This window comes from Aotus nancymaae, unplaced genomic scaffold, assembly GCF_030222135.1.
Source record: "Aotus nancymaae isolate 86718 unplaced genomic scaffold, 86718_ANA_hifiasm-v0.15.2.pri h1tg000064l_1, whole genome shotgun sequence".
Classification (NCBI taxonomy): Eukaryota; Metazoa; Chordata; class Mammalia; order Primates; family Aotidae; genus Aotus; species Aotus nancymaae.
This window is the reverse complement of record NW_026988479.1, coordinates 2,725,239-2,743,857: the sequence shown is the minus strand read 5'-3', so window position 1 is coordinate 2,743,857 and position 18,619 is coordinate 2,725,239. Positions and strand designations below refer to the sequence as shown.

At 39.2% G+C, this 18,619-nt stretch overlaps 1 protein-coding gene across 1 annotated transcript in view; it reads right to left on the bottom strand.

Moving 5' to 3' along the window:
* Positions 1 to 18,619, bottom strand: part of MEGF10 (multiple EGF like domains 10) — a 170,656-nt gene that overhangs the window by 53,717 nt on the left and 98,320 nt on the right. The window contains exons 6-8 of the mRNA XM_012448056.3: positions 11,722 to 11,968; positions 9,701 to 9,821; positions 5,843 to 5,979 (exon numbers count right to left, since the gene is read on the bottom strand). Coding sequence (XP_012303479.2) covers positions 5,843 to 5,979; positions 9,701 to 9,821; positions 11,722 to 11,968 — 505 coding nt within the window. The remainder of the gene's footprint in view (positions 1 to 5,842; positions 5,980 to 9,700; positions 9,822 to 11,721; positions 11,969 to 18,619) is intronic.

Sequence of the window (18,619 nt, the reverse complement as noted above, 5' to 3'; positions counted from 1 at the left end):
AAGTGTTGGGATTATGGGGATGAGTCACTTGGACCAGCCCCTTCAATACTTTTCTGGTTACCTTTGGCTCTAGCATATATTTAATATGATGGAGACAAGGAAAAGAATCTCATGTAAATTGAGTTTCACAGATTCTAGACATCTTCAGGGGTATTTGTCAACAAGAAATCTTCAACTGCTCAACAAACCATTAGAAAAGTTATGGAGTAATTGAACTAATACTCAGCACAAAATAAAATGTGTGCCTAAAAGTTATACATGGGTAAACCTATTTTTGGACCAGAGTGTATTTTTAAAAATAAAGGTGCTCTTTATTTTTAACCTGTAGGAAGCTTCAATAAGCCAAGTCATTTAGTTTATTCCTTAAAGATGTAAACTTCAAAGAAAGAAATGCTTAGGTATAATAATTTTGTCTCATCCTGGCTCCTATGGAAGGCTGACAAGACAACTTTTCAACCTGTCTGTTAGATTTTCTTGCAAATCGGTACCAAAAGGAAAAAAGATAAAGATAAATAACATCACTTCTCCCTCCCAAAAGAATTTGAAAACAAACCCAAATTTTAAGTTTTGACCCATCTTCGTGATTTCAACTTGGTAAAAAGCACAGCTTTAAAAGCGATTGAAAGTTGTGTAGATCGGAAGCCTGGGAAAGTATCTGTTACCAAATTACAGGGACTCAGTGTATATTTTATCATATCTTGGCAGAGACTTCCTTTCTCAGGAAAAATAAAATCTATAATAGCTGGTCTTGACCCATATTTACCTTTCTAACCTACAATTAAACACACTACTAGTTTGTATTATAAATATAAAACAAAAAAATCCTATTTGAATTTTACTTACTAATGCAGCCATTATTTAAGCTGGGTTCATATTCCCACTTTATTTTTTGTCAATGTTACACTTGTAAGACAATTCTGTGAATAATAGTAGGTTTACTTCTATCCACCAAAGCAAAATGGTAGGATATCTTTCTAAAAGTATATATTTTCCATCTTGAAAATAAACATAATCATAAAATAGCTGATGCCTTTCTGATTGGCTGTATTAAAAGTCTTTATTAAGGAGTCTTATCTCCTTTTTGGTCACTTTATCTTCAAGAAGCTCCATTTCCCAACAAATTTTATACCCTTAATGCTGCTTCTGGGGTCATCCCAAATGGAACAGGAAAAGCTCTGAGATATCAGTAAAAGAGAAAATGCATTTTCTTAGGACAGATAGCAGAAAAGTGAAAAAGATATAGTAGCAATAAAGATCAGCCACAGTAGAAATACGGAAATTTGGGGTTTCTAATTTTTTTTACATTTCAAGTAATGTTTTGGAATTGGTAAGAATGGATAAGCATTAAGTAAAGTATTAAAACATCACTTTCCAAAACCAATGAGGGTTATAGACTTGTTTTAATACCGTTTCTATTATTATGTTGCATGTCATTGTGAACTTCAGGAATAAAGGAAGTGAGTTAACGTGTAAGGGGTGACAGGTACCGCTTTCACGCCTGTCCGTCTGAGCATGTCCTTCCCTAGAGTGATTGGAATAGTTAGGCCGAACCATGATTTAGTGTGAAAGAATCACATTCCTCATTAAACCTGGGATCTATGAATCAGCTGCCTACCTTCCTAACATCTGGAACTGCTGCTCTGAGGGAAATGTAAAAAGCACTGGGAAACAGCCAACATTTCCACGCTCCTAGACACAGGAAAGAGTTCCTCCATTGACGACCAATGCTGCATCCCCCCCAATTCCTGTCTATAATTTTTGACCTCACCTCCTTTCACCCCCATTTATCTTCACCTTCAAGGTAATATGGAACACAGACTTGGCAGAGCTGTTTTGGGAAGTTCATCCCTGAGTCACTCATCCCTTCATTCAACTAACACTCGCTGATCACCAGTCATGTTCATGGGCCCATGCGAGGCTGTTGCAGGGCCCAGGGTAATTCCAGGGCAGCACCATCAGCATTTGAAACCCTTTTTTAACCTCTTCAGAAGGAGTTTTTTGAGGATCTGGAAACCATCACCTCTTCACTCTTACTCGACTGTGCCATATTACATTTACTTACCACAATATCCTCTCAACCTTTCCACAAACCCCAACGCCTTTTATTTGGGCATCCCATGCGCTGCTCTGCCAGCCTACAAGGTGCCTGTTTGGATTTTTCTTATTTCCCTCTGGCCGGGAGGGCTGTCCCCACATCCTGGGAATGCTCTGTCGGCTGGTAGGGCTGGCAGCCCTCTGCCCTAACCTCAATGATCAAATTTCACCAACTTCTCAAAACAAGGGAAGTGGCAAGTTAAGACCCCAGCCCATCAAGTCCTTTCTCCCCACACCTCCTGCCACAGATTGCCTCATGGCCGTTCACTGTTGTCCTTTCATAGTGACAAGTGTGTTTGTTGTCTTTGTGTGTGTGTATGTGTGTGAACTCTTGAACCTACACAGGGATGACAGCTGAAAACAGGAATCATGTCACTGGCTCATCAGAAAAACAATAGTTACAAGAGCAGCAGGTCGAGAAGCAAGTTCTCTCTTTACTTGCCTTCTCCTTCTCTGACTGCTGGCCTTCCTTGGCTCAACTGTAAAATTTATCTGAAAATTAACTGTTATTCCCTTTCCCTGTATTCCAGATGAAATAAGTATAAGCTCATTAGCCTTGTATGTTTCTTGTTCTTGTGCTGCCTCTAATCTGAAACTTAAATTCCTAGATGGCAAGAAAATAATTATATTGACATTTTAGCACCCTAAAATATGACAAAAAACTATTATTAAGATTGTGCTTGGCCTTGTGCCTCTCCTATCCCAACTCATTTATCTATAATAAGATGTTACATGGATCCAGAAATTATCTAATAGCCTAATCTATCCAAAATACAACCTAAAACTAGGATGTCAGTTGCAAAATCTTTCTGAGTACCCCAATGACAAGTTATGAAAACTACGTACTAAGGGTTTGAATAATTCATAGCATGAAAAAATTAAAGGAAAAGTATGTAATTATATTAGCAAAAGACAAAAAAGCGTTTAATGAAATTAAGTGGCTGCTATTAGCAAAAGTTTTTAGTTAAAAAAAGGAATTTAAAAACTAAGAATGAAGAAAACAATTTACTAAAAACAAACAGCAAACATGAAACTCTATCGAAGCTATTTCCAATAAATATGGGAACAAGACAGGGATGTTTACTTTCACTGCTGTTTGTCAACGTTAATTTGGAGGTTAAAATTTATGCAATAATTCAAGGAAATAAAATAATCATTATAAATATTAAAAAGAAAAGACTAACTTTTGTGTATTTGTAGATGATATGATAGTATAACTAAACAACTCCAGAGTTTGCCAAAAACAATATTAAAATTACCTTAAAAGTTTCGTAGTATGAATAAATTTAAAAGTAAATATTCAAAAGCAAGTTTTTTTCAACCAAAAATACCCAATTAGAGGCACAAATGAAATTTTTAAAAAATTACAAAATACTCAGAAATAAACTTAACAAGAAAGTGCAGCGTCTAAGGCGGAGGGAGGAGGGAACAAATCCAACAGTATCTTATTAAAAGTCATAAAATTAGAACAGGATTTTAGAAAGAAGAAAAATTAGGAAAAAAATGTTGAAGGAATTCTTAATTCACAGACATCATAAAAATAATGAGAGCTAATATTTATACAGCTCATAAACATCACTCAAATTGATAATCACTAGTATTTACACAGTTCATAGAAACTGTTCTAGCATAATAATATCTAATATTGATAAGTTCCAGAGCTGATTTAAATGTTTTAACACATTAATCCTCATAACGACCCTAGAGAGCAGCACAATTATTATTAGGATGTTACAGACAAAGGTGTTTCCAGGGACACACTGAGCTAAACGTAGGTTCCAAATGGTTGTTTTTCATCACTATGCCCTTCTGCCTCTCAAGTCTCTTCTCTAATCCTACACAGTGAGCTTGGCTAACTAGTCTTCCAGGACATGACAGATTCAAGAGCATATTAAAAGAAGGATGCAACACATCAAGTTCAAAACCTTCTGCACAGCAAAGGATACAAGCAACAAAGTGAAGAGACCACCCACAGAATGGGATAAAACATTTGCAAACTATCCATCTGACAAGGGATTACAGGTTGGTGCAAAAGTAATTGCAATCTTCACCATTACTTTAAATGGCAAAAACCTCAATTACTTTTGCACCAGCCTAATAACCAGAATATATAAGGAGCTCAAACAATTCTATAGAAAAAGTCTAATACCCCAGTTAGAAATAGGCAAAAGAGTTTAATAGACATTTCTCAAAAGAAGACATACAAATGGCAAACAGGCATATGAAAAAGTGTTCAACACCACCGATTGTTAGAGAAATGCAATTCAAAACTACAATGATATATAATCTCAACCCAGTTAAAAATGGTTTATTTACAAAAGACAGGCAACAACAAATGCTGGTGAGGATGTGGAGAAAAGGGAACCCTTGTACACTGTCAATGGGAATGTAAATTAGTACAACCACTATGGAGAACAGTTTGGAGCTTCCTCAAAAAACTAAAAATTGAGCTATCTTATGATCCAGCAATCCCACTGCTGGAAATATATCCAAAGAAAGGAAATCAGTATATGGAAGCAATATCTGCACTTCTATGTTTGTTGCAGCAGTTTACAATAGCTAAGATTTGGAAGCAATCTAAGTGTCATCAGCAGACGAATGAATAAGGAAATGTGGTACATATACACAATGGAGTACTATTCCGCCATAAAAAGAATGAGATCCAGTCATTTGCAACAACACGGCTGGAACTGGAGATTATTATGTTAAATGAAATAAGCCAGGCACAGAAAGACAAACATTGCATGTTTTCATTTATTTGTGGGATCTAAAAATCAAAACAATTGAACTCATGGACACAGAGAGTAGAAGGATGGTCACCAGAGGCTGGGAAGGACAGTGGGATGGTGTAGGGGAGATGGGGATGGTTGATGGGTACGAAAAATGAGAAAGAATGAATAAGACCTACGATTTGATAGCATAATAGGGTGGCTACGGTCAATAATAACTTAATTGTACTTTCTGAAAGAATTTGAAGAGTATAATTGAATTGCTTGTAACTCAAAGGATAAATGCTTGGGAGGATGAATACCCCATTCCACATGATGTGCCTGCTTCACATTGCATGTCTGTATCAGAACATCTCATGTACCCCATAAATATATACACCTACTATGTACCACAAAAAGTAAAAAGAAAAATATTAAAGCAAAAGAAGTAGGGTGCACGAAGCCCTCAGAGGCAACAGTTTACCATCTAATACAGATGATGATAAACAGGGCAGTAAGACCCACATGAGAACAGCCATTTTTTCCTGTTTTATGTGGGACCAGAGAGCCCTAGAGGTCTCAGCAGATCTGACTCTATCACCACCACCCAATACAATGATGAATGTTCTTAAGACTATACTGAATCATAAGAAAGTAACTTTATACTTTTGAAAGGTACCTAAGTACACATCCCATTTAAAAATAAATCTATCTCCAAATACTTAAAATGTAAGCGGCAGTCCTAAACACTCAACACTTTAGAATGACATATTCATCATGGGTTCTGGAAGCTGATATTCTATGGTGTTTTTTTTTTAAGTGCTTTTTCTGTTATCTTCAATTTACCATTGCTATTTATGACTCAATTTCTATACATTAAATTAGGATAGAATCTGCCAAACACATTGATACTGTTTAGCTGCTTCTGAAATATTATGGAACAGTCATGGACACATGGTACTGAAGATGTTCCCTGGACCCCACCAACTTTCCTTTCACATCATTATAAATAGTCAGAGAAATACAAGAGCAACCCTTACCGTTCCCCTGTGTATCCTGGACTGCAATGACATTGGCCTGTGGCAGCATCACACGTCCCTCCATTATGGCACTGGCATTCTTGGGAACAGTTCTTTCCAAAGCGGCCCTCGGGGCAAGGCTGACCACACACTGTGCCCTGTATTCAAAGAGACTCGGAAAATTAGATGGGCCTCCAGCCAGGGAAAGACGACTGAAGGATGAAGGAGAAAAGAGAGGAAATAGAAAGGAGGGATGGGGAACAGAGCTGCAAGAAAATTAGATAGGGGAATTTTAGAACACATAAACTGTTCATCATCTTTAAAATGTTAGAAATATTAAATTGACTTAATTACTCAATAAGCCCAAATCTCAAGACACATTCAAAGATGGCTGAATATTAATCTTAAGAAAAATTCATATTAAAAACTGAAGTTTATGACAATGTTGCATCGAATTATCATGGCAACCTAAGGAATGTATAAATTCTCCTAAGTGTTCTTCCAGGTGTCTTCCATGCACAATAAGTCAACAATACTTACTGAGCATCCGTTACACAAATGGCAACATCTGCCACACGTGGAATATCCAAATGCTTTACCATATGCTCCAGAGAAATTACACGTTATCATTGGCTTTACGTCTTAAAATGTAGCATAACACAGGATTGGTATTTCATGTACCGGAATTAACAACCACATTGCCAGAGAAAGAATTCTACAGGAATGAACCTAGACGTTTATTTCAGAAGAAAAACATTTTATTTTCAGCAGATTCAATAAGCATTGCTGAGCCAAGATCAATCGGAAAGCTTATTTCCTGGGGAGAAAAATCAAGAGAGTAACTTGGACATTCTCCTCACCCTAGAGGCTGTCCGTCTTGTCAAGCACAGTCATTATATTTACTCCAATCCTGCATGGATAAGAATAAGAGACTGTACCAATAAGTCAATGAAATACTCTGTCTTCTTCTTCACTTGACTGTATCACTTGGGCTCATAGCTTCCCATCTATTTATTGGAGTTATAATTAGACAAACAACATATCCCAGATAACAGGGATTTTTCTAATGTTTTTAACTATTGGAAGCTGTTGTTCTGTCCTCCCTCTTTCTAAAAAAAGGCAGACTGTGGGCACTCTGAAATTGGAGGCTAGCGAACACCAGATGGTTTCCTAAATGTTTATTCTGGACAGCCGAAGAAAATACATTTCCTCTAACTCCTGGCTACCCACAAAGGCAGTTGGTGTGCTAATTAAGTCTCCTCTGGTGGTTTCTAGCTATCTACAAACAGGGAAATTTCATCCGCAGACTCTTGGAATCAAAAAGGCCTTTGAGAGATGATTTGAATCGGCACTTAACTGAGAATCATCTACATGCCAGGCGTTGAGCTAAGCACAGAGAATCAAAGGTAAGGTAACAGCCCTCAATTAGCTCACAATGTGGGGAGGGGGACAGATGTGAAAATCGCTCTGTCTCTCCACTCTAACATGAGAAGGTATACTTAGTGTGACGTAAAAGCATGAATGTGGGAATAACGTGCTGAAGGTCGGTCTGTGGTAAGCAGGGGTGAAAATCCTTACCCTCTCAGGGTCTAACTTTAACTACCCATAATGGTCCACATAAGCTTCAGAAATGCACTGAATATCTTCATGCATAAGGATTAACCTTCACCAGCAGCTTTAAAGAGGACATGATTTCTCTTAGTTGAAATACGTAGGTGTGTGTGTGTAATAGGAATACGTATTCATCTTTGAAAAGCACCTGGGATGATAGCACAAATAACATGTTGTAAAGGAGAAGCATAAGTTAAAAGCTCAGTTATACAGAGAGAAAAAAAAAGCTGAAGCATTTTTGAAGCAGAAGTAAGAAACTTCTGTCAAAGTAAGGGGCCTAGGACATAGAGAAAGGGGTGAGGGGAGTCTCCATTGGGCCGCTAGAAAGGGTTCATCTGTCCATGCACTGGGACTCAGAGCTCAAGCCTGTGGTTACCATTAGCCCACATCCTGACCACCCCAACTGGGAAGAGTTTCAACCTCAAGGTGAGGCAACTCCACAGACAATATCTACACTGAAGTCCTGGGAGTCGAAGGCCTGCAGTTCCTTATCCAAAGAGCATGGGGTTCCCAACACTCTGCTGCCCCAGCAAAACACTTCCATTGCAAAAGACCAATGTTGGCAAAAGGCTGAGTACAGGAAATGAAAGAATAGAAGAAGTCAAAAATAATCCAGCACCTTCACCTCAGGCAACTAAGAGAGAAGTGCTAGTTTTAACCAAGACAAAAAGGTAGAGGAGGAGTAGCCTTACAAGAGTTGGGTATACAAGTTTGGATTAAATTTATTAACCCTGACTTTACCAGGCCTGCTCAAACCTGCTCAGTAGTCCTTAAATAGCCTTTTTTCCTTTGTCTTCGTCCTCAGTCACTCAATTAAAGTTCTCCTCTTCCTCTAACTCCATTGCCTCATGCTGTTTCTCCATGCTTTGCCTCTAGAATGAACTTTGTCTGGGCTACTCACCGTTTCTGACCCTCTGGGATCTGATATTTATTGTATACTTGCCCCAGTGGCCTTGACATCTTAAACTCTCTTTACTTCCCAAGACTCTCATTGAAAAGTGGACTCCAGTTCGCCTTTGTTCCATAGCCACAAGAAAGGGCAATACCAGACCAACTCTACTCCCAGGTCTGGCTGCAGAGACTCCAGCCTCGGCATTGCCCAAACAGTCGGTGGTTTTGTGTCTATAGGTTATCAAGTTGGGGTGACAAATATAAATCGAAGCTCAGGGCAGGTAAGATCAAAATTTAGGAAAACCATCAAGTGATTTTTGGTGAGAAAAGAGAAGGACAAGACTTAAACCTATAAAATCCTGTAATGAAATAGTATGTAGAAGAAGGGGGATCAGAAAAAGAGATCTTCAGTATGAAAGGTAAAAGAGGGGATGATTAGAAAAATAGAAGGCAAAGAGATTAAGGAAGGGAGGTTGGGGATCGATAGAATGAAAAGCCTTGGAGGAGTGAAGCTAAATGAGAACAGAAGAGTCTCGGCAATTATGTGCCTTGTAACTTCTGAAAGAACAGCTTCACAACTGCTCATGGACATAGAAAGAAGGTGGTAGGAAAAAAAGCCATTGCTCTGTTAGTTTGTTAATGAAGGAAACAGATACTGCTTGCTCACTCATCTGCCTTCAAGCAGACATATGCACAAACCGACTCAGAGAGATAACATCAATATTATTATATTTCCTGATTTCAGATGTCTAATTTGAAACTAATTGTCACTGTATATTCTACATAACACCAAGCATGTGAAATTGCTACATGAAGAAAGGGTATCCTCGTCAAAGTTTGGAAAATACATTGAATGGCTTCCTCTTGGATTATCACACTAAAGGCTCTGAAAAGTCCTGCAACACTTGCTAAACCTGGTTTACCTCAATGTATCCCCAGATTTATACGATTTTTTTTCACATGACACTTATACTGGCTGAGAATAATGTTCCCAAAGAACAACAGTAATTCATGGAACAAAATTATGAAAATGATTATCACATAAATCCAGTGTTTATCAGCACTGACTGTTGTGTGAGACTAGATATTTGTCTCTCTTTCTTTTATCCTTAGGGGAAATGCAGGGTAAATGGCCACTACCCTTTACATGACAACCATTAATGCACTTCAAGTCTCGGACTAAATCACCTTCTTCTGTCTTCTCAGAACTGAAGAGTTTCAGCTTTAAAATGGCTTGAGTATTTCCAATTTTGGAATATTCAACCATCATTGTTAAGTTTCTTTTGTGCTAAAATCTCCCACATGTGTATTCACTGAATATCCTGGAATGGGTGACTTTGGGGTGGGGGCAGGGAGGGAGGTGGGAAGGAAGCTTACCATCCAGCCAGAAGGGCAAGAGCATTCTCCGGTGACATGATGACACACTCCTCCATTTTGGCAAGGGCATCTCTGCTCGCACTGTGGACCATGTTTACCAGGAGGACAAAGATCCTCGCAGCTGAGGAATTAATGTGGGACAAAGGACACTGTTATTTCCCAGACACATGACCCTCAGGTTCACAGGCACAACAGCACCCAGGTCCCGCAAAATAGGCAAGCTTTCTGTGTTCAATAATTGTTCATTTAATTAATTAACATCAAGAACATTAATCATATTGCCTGGAAGTGTCTCTAAGGAGTCACCCAGTCCTTTCCTTTGTTTTGGGGTACTTTCTAATAAAGCCATTTCTGTTTGAAGAGAAGCTGTCCTATCTGAGAACACTGAGGACAAAAACTGGCCAAACACTCATTGGTGACAGGAACTTTCCATGTAGCTCCTGTAAAGCGCTTGTGCTCCAGGTTAAGTCTACCTTTGTTTATGTGTTTGTTCTATTCCCAAAGAAAATTGAGACGTTGCACATCACACCCTTTCTGTACCTATTCATCATCCATTTTAAAAAAATCTTTTTATTTTACTTTAAGTTCCGGGATACATATGCAGAATGTGCAGGTTTGTTATGTAGGTGTACATGTGCCATGGTGGTTTGCTGCACCTATCAACCCATCGTCTAGGTTTTAAGCCCTGCATGCATTAGCTATCTGTCCTAATGTTCTCCCTCCCCTTCCCCCCAACCACCCCCTGACAGGCCCCAGTGTGTGATGTTCCCCTCCCTGTGTCCATGTGTTCTCATTGTTCAACTCCCCCTTATGCGGTGTTTGGTTTTCTCTTCCTGTGTTAGTTTGCTGAGAATGATGGCTTCCACCTTCATCCATGTCCCTGCAAAGGACATGGTCTCCTTATCATCATCTGTTTCTCGTGTTCTCTCCTCCTGACCGTCAAGTTTCCCTTCCCTCACCCCCACTGCGTGTTGCATGGCCCTTCTTCTCTAAGCCTTTGTATTTCCTGCTCTTCTGGGAAATCGCTCCAAGTTTCCCAGAGCCCTATTCAATTGTGGCTGTGATGAAAACCCATAAAAGCATTACTAACAATTAAACAGTTTGAGACAATCATCAATTCTTCTGACAATCAGGGCTTTCTAGGCTAATGCAATTTTTTTCTTTAGCTCCACTCTAAAGACTTTTAACACTGTCGGTAGGAAGTGTTTACCTAATCAGCTGCACTTCGTTTTTTCAAGTTTTTGTTCTGTGATTTATAAATGTAATTTTCTCAGTAAGGGAACAGGATTTTTCTATCTCTTACTTTTTTTTTTAGCAACTTCTTCCTCTTAATTCTGTTTCTGAATGGAAGTGAACTGAAGAATGCCCCTCCCACAAAATAAAGACAGTAGAGGTTAAGCAGTTGCTTGAATGTTCCTCAGAAAGAATTAAACTATGGTGTACACATAATCTACATAGACGTAATACATATATCTTCACATTCACACAGCAATATGTATCCATGGGTGTTAAGTAACATATTTATCCCTAAGAGTCAATCTTTTATTATGAACTAAAAATTTTTAGCATCTTTCTCCTTTCTCTTCTAATGCACTGAACCCACAAAACTTTCCCCAGCTAATTAATTGCCACAAAGAGCAAAACGACACGGACAATTAACACCCGGAAGTATAAATGAGCATAATGCCAGGAGATCCAAACAGAATCCCAAATATGCCCAACAACCCTCAAATAGTGCCATTCAATTCAACATCCTGAGTGATCCTCTCTCTCTTTGCCTTGCTAAAAGGAAAGCATGGAAGCTGGCCCTTAGATTCAGGCTGGGCTCTGATGTCCAAGGGCCAAACAGCAGCAGCGCCTAGTGGCCATCACTGCTGACCTCTGTATCTGTGCCTGCAGTCTAGACCCATCAGTAACTCTTCAGCAATGCAAACCGAGGCACAAGAAATATGATGACAGCAGCAGCATGAATGGAGAGGGTGGGTGGGCTCTGCTCTGCTGCTGGGTAGCATGTGACTTACAAGGCTCCAGTATATCCTGGTGGGCAGCGGCATTCCCCCGTGATGTGGTCGCAGGTGGCTCCATTCTGGCACTGGCATCTCTGGTGACAGTCGTTACCATAGGTGCCCTGCTTACAGCGGTCCTCGCAGCGCCAGCCCCGGAAGCCTGCAGCGCAGTGGCAAGCCCCAGTGATGGGGTTGCACAGAGCCCCATTTTTGCACTGGCACCGGCTAGTGCAGTGGGGACCCCAGTGATCACCATCGCAGGCTGAGGTTGGGGAGAGAAACAGTGGAGGATATCAGAGCACGGGTGTGGGTAAGGGAGAACCAAATTTCTTCTCCCCTTGGGAGAATGGCTTGGTGGTCTTTCACTGCCTTTCATTAGCTGGGCATCAGGGCTGACCCTAACCCATGGCAATGCTTCACAAACTGGTGCTCAGCACCAACTGGGCCACCTCCTATCACTCCATTGCATAACTATCACTTCATTGACAATCATGTCAAAAAATAAATAAAAAGTCTCCATGTCTTTACTCAGTCTGTTTTCTGCATCCAGAGTGTGGAATTTGATGTGGCTAGAGAAATGGGCTACAGAAGAGCTCAGGGGTTCTGCAAGGAGAGAAGGCTGGCTGGGCAGATGGGAATGATCAATTCATGCAGGGACTTTTTAAGGGGTTTCTATTGCATTTTATGAACAAGTGATTGGTAGTGAAAGATTTTAAGCATGAAGGGAGAGCACAGATTTGCCTTCTACTAGGTGTGTGGAAGGAGCTGACAATGAGAGGCAGAGAGATGGAGCAGGAAAAATGGCAATAGTCCAGATCACTGTCACAGGCAGTGACAGTGAAAAGGGAGCGGGGACCCAGAGGCAAAGGTACTGGGGAGTGGGCTGACTCTGCTACAGGTCTGGGCCAGAGTACTCTAAAAAGGAAAATACTGATCCACTTTTAAGATATCAGTCAAAACATCTGTGATTGGAAGGTAATCTGAATTACCTACAAAAAAAGGGGGCAGAAAAAATGAACAAATATGTTTAAATATACCGACCTATTTAAAAAATAAGACAAGCCTGACGCTGAAGGATGCACATTAAATAAAAAGATAATAGGCAAATGAAACCGGGTAAAAGACAAAGGAAGAAAATAATATTTGAGAGATATACTTAAAGTGCAGTTCCAAAGAAAAGAAAGAGCGACTGCAATACAAAAGTCAGTGAGTAGAGGAGAGGAGCAGGGAAGGAAAAAAACTTTAATTCCAAACATTCTAAAAAATTATACAGGGTGATGATAAACAAAATCTACTCTTAATATGTATTGCCAAGCCAGCAGTATACTTATTTATTTATTAGATGCTATAAAAACCACTTGAAGAAGAAGCACCCTGCCTAGAGCTCTTAGAATAAATTGCTTTTATGATTAAAAAAAGTTTCATTTTGTAAAAATTTTGTAACTTCAACGGATCTGGAATAAATTGTTTAAAGGAAAAAAACTGTAGGTGCACAGCAAACAACTCATCAGAAGTACTGAATCCGTCTTCCAATATTAGAATCTACCTTTGATTTCATAATATCAAAAAGTTTAAATAAATAATTCTGTTTTTAATCAGTATGGCTTTGGTCTCATTAGTACTTTAATAAACACACTTTAACACAATTAAAAACAATGAGAGAGAATTATTGAACCTAAAGCAGATCAAGAAACCAATTACCTAAGAACTCACAATCTTCTTCCACAAAATAAGATTAGGTGGTAGTTCCAAAATGAGATTGAAGCCTAATTGTTATTTACATGAGTTGTTTCTTTTGTTGCCTATGGATATGGACAATGAATCTTTTTTCCACTGTAATTCTTTTAATCTAGGATCTTAAAAGAAAAAAATCTTTAAGAAAATTACATGGTATGTTCCTTTTGATCTGCTCAGCTATCCCAGGTAGAAAAGACTCTATCCTGTTTTTAACGGCCTCCAAAATAAATTACATGGGCCTTTGTAACTTGTTACTTGATTCATCGATTCTCAAGAGTAAGAAAAATCATTCCACATGAGCCAGATCCATTACCTTATTTAATTCTTTTTTTTTTTTCATTACTTTTTCATAGTATAGTAAACCTGTCAACCAGTATCCTCTCTATTATAAATGACCTTATTCCCAAATGTGAATGCAGTTTGGCCTGCTCTTCTCTAAATACTACAACTCCAACACTTTTACTTATTTTCAAAAAGTTCATTCAATTTCATTTATCCTTTTGCTGAATGCTCTCCAAAGTTTCCATGCCCCTCTTAATTTCCAGGAACTTCAGATAATTAATTAAATATTTGTCAACTCCTTATGTTCAGTGGAGAATTAGTTAATTGACAAAACAGAAATTTTACCTGATAAAATTACCATGATAAAAACAGCAAGATCACGTCAAAAAGCACTTTAAAAAATCAGGTGAGTTATTACAGAGTTTTCCCCACATGACACTGTGGTCACTGTGGTCCCAAGCACATATGCTTTACAGAACATGTTTTATATAACAAGAGAGTGGCAGGAAGAAGTAGCAGAATTGAGGAAATGGGACTGTTTTCTTCATCCCTGTTCTACACCCCATTCAACAACTTCTCTCCCATTGGAGCAGTCAGGCAGATACCAGCTCTGTTTTCTTAGGATTAGACCAAAAAAAAAAAAACTTTGAAGATATCTTATCATGATAGAAAATGAGTTCATAGCAGAAATTGATAACTGTCAGCACGAAAAAATGGGTTTCAGGCTTTTAAAGAAATATTATCAGGCTGACATGGTTAATTTCCTGGCTATATCTAAGCACGATGGCATGCTTTCAAGTGATAGCTTCCCCGCTCTGGGCTGTATTTTCCTAAAATGCCACTAAAACATGGACCTCACAATGTGAATACCATACATCAACATAGTCTATTCAGGAAACAAATCCACATGCAGAAGTTTACAAACAAATACGAAGTGGAACAAGTAGGACACAGAAACCTGGGTTGAATTCAGATATTACTGTGACTTCCTTTCCTTTTTTCATTTATCATATTTAACCACTTCAATGCATCCATTTTTAAATGTATCCCAGTGAGTTACACAGTCTACAGCACATAAGCCAACTTTCATCCCTGATCACTACAAGGCTACACTGACTTTGTCTAGACTAGAGGCAGAATCTGTTCCTTATGTTTAGTGCAGAACTTGATCAGTTATCCTGAATTCAAGTACCATGTTTGCAGAGACAGCTTGGAGAGAGTCTGAACTCAAACTATCTGACATCTTTTCCTTAACACCTCACTCTAATCTCATAGGGCAAAGAGTTTCTTTCACTTCACATGAGAAAGTGACTGGCTGGCTATTCCCACTAATAACTTAGAAACTATATAGTTAACATGAAAATAGCTTAAGTATTCTAATTTTTTAAAAAAAGAGGTAAAGGAACAAAAAGTTATTTCTGATTAAATTGAAAGGGACCTAAATGCTAGTGAGCAAGTGCCGACTCATTTTCAGCTTCTGGTTTCAGTTCTTCCTGTGCTAACCACTGGAAATGGGCTCTCAGATGCAAGGTGCCCAGATTCATGCATACATTTCATGAAATGGCTTAAGGAGAGTCTCAGACAGGCACAGACAGCTTGCTCTAATAAGCTCTCATAATAAGTTGGAAAATAAGTTTAAACTGCTGGGTACTATCAGAAGTATATAATTCAAGCTCCAATCCTTCAGTGAAAACTAGTAGAGAACTGGATCTTCCCAAGACAATAGACTCACATTGGAATCCTTATGGCTATAACTTTAATGGAAGTTATAGCCATAAGGATTCCATTAAAGTTATAGTCATTCCATTAACGTTATATCCATAAGGATTTCAATGTGAGTCTATTGTCTTGGGAAGATCCAATACTGGCATATTGGAAGTTATAGCCATAAGGTTACATTCATGGGCTGGGTACTGAAGTTCATTCAAATGATATTTTTTAAGTACCTGCCACATGTCAGACGTGGTGCTAGACTGGGATTCAAAGGAAAATAAAGAGCACAGACTTCTAGAAGCTTTCCATTTAATGACCGAGACATCAAGTCTGAGGAAATACAATACTGAGTAGTAAGTAATAAGGTTAGGGGATGGATTCGGTACAATGGAAGGAGATGGTACTTAATCAGTGCTGGTGTATCAGGAAAGGCTTCCCAGCTAAACTGATGCCTAAGCTGAGACCAGACCGAAAAGCCTGGCGTGGCACATTTAGGTAAAGGGTAGAGGATTGTTAGTAGGAAGTCTTGGTGTGAGAGATCCAGGGGCTGCAGAAGCTACTACATTCAGAAAGAATGATACACGCAACAGCCAAAAGGCTATGAATGCCAACTTGATTCTCTCTGCTGTTGTGTTATGGTCATTATCATCTTTCACAGCTCTATGCATAACAAAAAGAAGTAGAAATAACTATGGAGAGATAGTAGACCTGCCCTCTCGCTCCCTCAGTACTCCCCAGCCTTCCAAATGCAGCCCAGGAAACTCCGTCCTTAGGCACACTTTTGAGAACCAATCTGAGATGCTCTCTGAAAATGGCATTATCTATTTTCCGTGCCATCTACTTTGCACTTAGATGATCATTTTTCTTTATTTTACTTTTTGCAGAGATGGGGTCTTAGTATGTTGCCCAGGCTGGTCTTGAACTCCAAGCCTCAAGAGATCCTTCAGCCTTGGCCTCCCAAAGTGTTGGGATTAGTGTGAGCCACTGTGCCTGACAACTAGTTCATAATTTTTATATATGTTTGCCTTGTTCTGTAATTCCCAAATGAAAGTGAATTTCACAGACATTAGGACTCAGTGACACTCTCTTGATTTCAGCAGAGTCAACAGAAGCTTTTGTACATCTATGACAGTCATCTGTTTGACAGACACATTCTGATTTCAGAGGTGAAAAACTGTGCACCCCGAGTCAAAATAATGTTGAGACTGATACTTACAGTGATAATGGTAACCTCTCCTTTTGTGTAACCAGAATTCTCTTTGTTTTGTTTTGTTTTATTTAAGACAAAGTCTCATTCTGTCACCCAGGCTGGAGTGCAGTGGCACGATCTTGGCTCACTGCAGCCTTAGCCTTCCCTGAGCTCAAGTGATCTTCCCACCCTGTGTAGCTGGGACTACAGACGCGCGCCACCATGCCAGGCTAATTTTTCGTATTTTTGGTAGAGATGAAGTTTCATCATGTTGCCCAGGCTGGTCTTGAACTCCTGAGCTCGAGCTATCTGCTCACCTTGGCCTCCCAAAGTGCTGGGATAACAGGAATGCGATACTGCACCCAGCTGGAAACCAGCACTCCTATGTAGTATTACAGGACAGTAGATGATCTCGTCCTTTTTAGAGATTAGTCTGACACAAGTGTAATGAAGTCTCTTTACCATAAATTCTTCTTTTGGGATTTCTTCCCAAAGAAATAATTGTGTGTGTGTGTGTGTGTGTGTGTGTGTGTGTGTGTGTGTGTACACACATAAAGACAACAATCATTCATAAAAGATAAATAGCTAACTCATTAATAATACCTTAATATGCCCACAGACACTGTTCCAAGCACTTGTGATAGATTAACTCTCATAGTGACCCTATGAAATAGGTGCTATTGCTGTCCCTATTCTGGAGATGAAGAAATTGAGATGCAGGTGACTTGCCCAAAGTTACGTAGGTAGCAAGGGGTGAAGCACAGACCTCCTGCCTCCAGAGTCCGTGTTCTAAACCACCGTATTCCACTCTCAAAGCTATAAGGATGTTTATCCTAGCACTGATCATAATAACGATACATAGAAAACAAACTAGTTTTCAGGAATAGGAAACTGGAGCAAAAATTTTGGTACAGTCATACAATGGAATACTATCTATTAATTAAATGATTTTACAAAAGAAGGTTTTATGAACTGGAACAACATTTATGATATTATGATTGTAAAAAGTAGATTTTAAATAGGCCAGGCACAGTGGCTCATGCCTGTGATCCCAGCACTTTGGGAGGCTGAAACAGGAGGATCACTTGGGGTCAGGAGTTAGATACCAGCCTGGGCAACACAGAAAGACCCCCACATCTACAAAAACATACAAGAATTAGCCCAGTGTGGTGGCTTGCACCGTAGTCTCAGCTACTCAGGAAGCTAAGGTGGCAGGATCACTTGAGCTCAGGAGGTTGAGACTGCAGTGAGTCATGATTGCTCCACTGCACTCCAACCTGGACGACAGAGTGGGGCTCTGTCTCAAAAACAAATAAACAAACAAGAAACAATGTGCCATATAATCCAATTTTAGTAATACATCAGAATGAACCAGAAGAAACTGTTATTAATTTAGGTAAAGATGGTCAAATATCAGCAATTGCGTATGGTTGAAATGAGTATCTGGGGAAAAGAGGGAAAAGGGTTAAAATGAGAGAGACAGAGGTACAGTGAAATGGCATCAATGGGTATCTCTGGGTCTTCAGATTATGCATGATTATTCTTTTATTCATTTGGTTTAACCAGGTTTTCTAAATGTTTTACAATAAATGTGTATCCTTTTTGGCAGTAAAGAAAAGCAAGTAGTAAGGTTTTTTAAATGGTTCTATCTGCTGGGCATTTACATCATGCCAGCTTCTGTGCTCTATGCTTTACATATCTCTTCTTTAAAAAGGGGTATATGTGCAGGTTTGTTACACAGGTAAACTCATGTCATGGGGGTTTGTCGTACAGATTATTCTATCACCCAAGTACTAAGCCTAGTACCTAATAGTTACTTTTTCTGATCCTCTCTCTCCTCCCACCCCCTACTTGCTCATAGGCCCCAGTGTCTGTTGTTCCTCTTTATGTGTCCATGTGTTCTCAATATTTAGCTCCCACTCATAAATGAAAACATGCAGTATTTGGTTTTCTCTTCCTGCTTTAGTTTGCTAAGGATAATGGCCTCCAGCT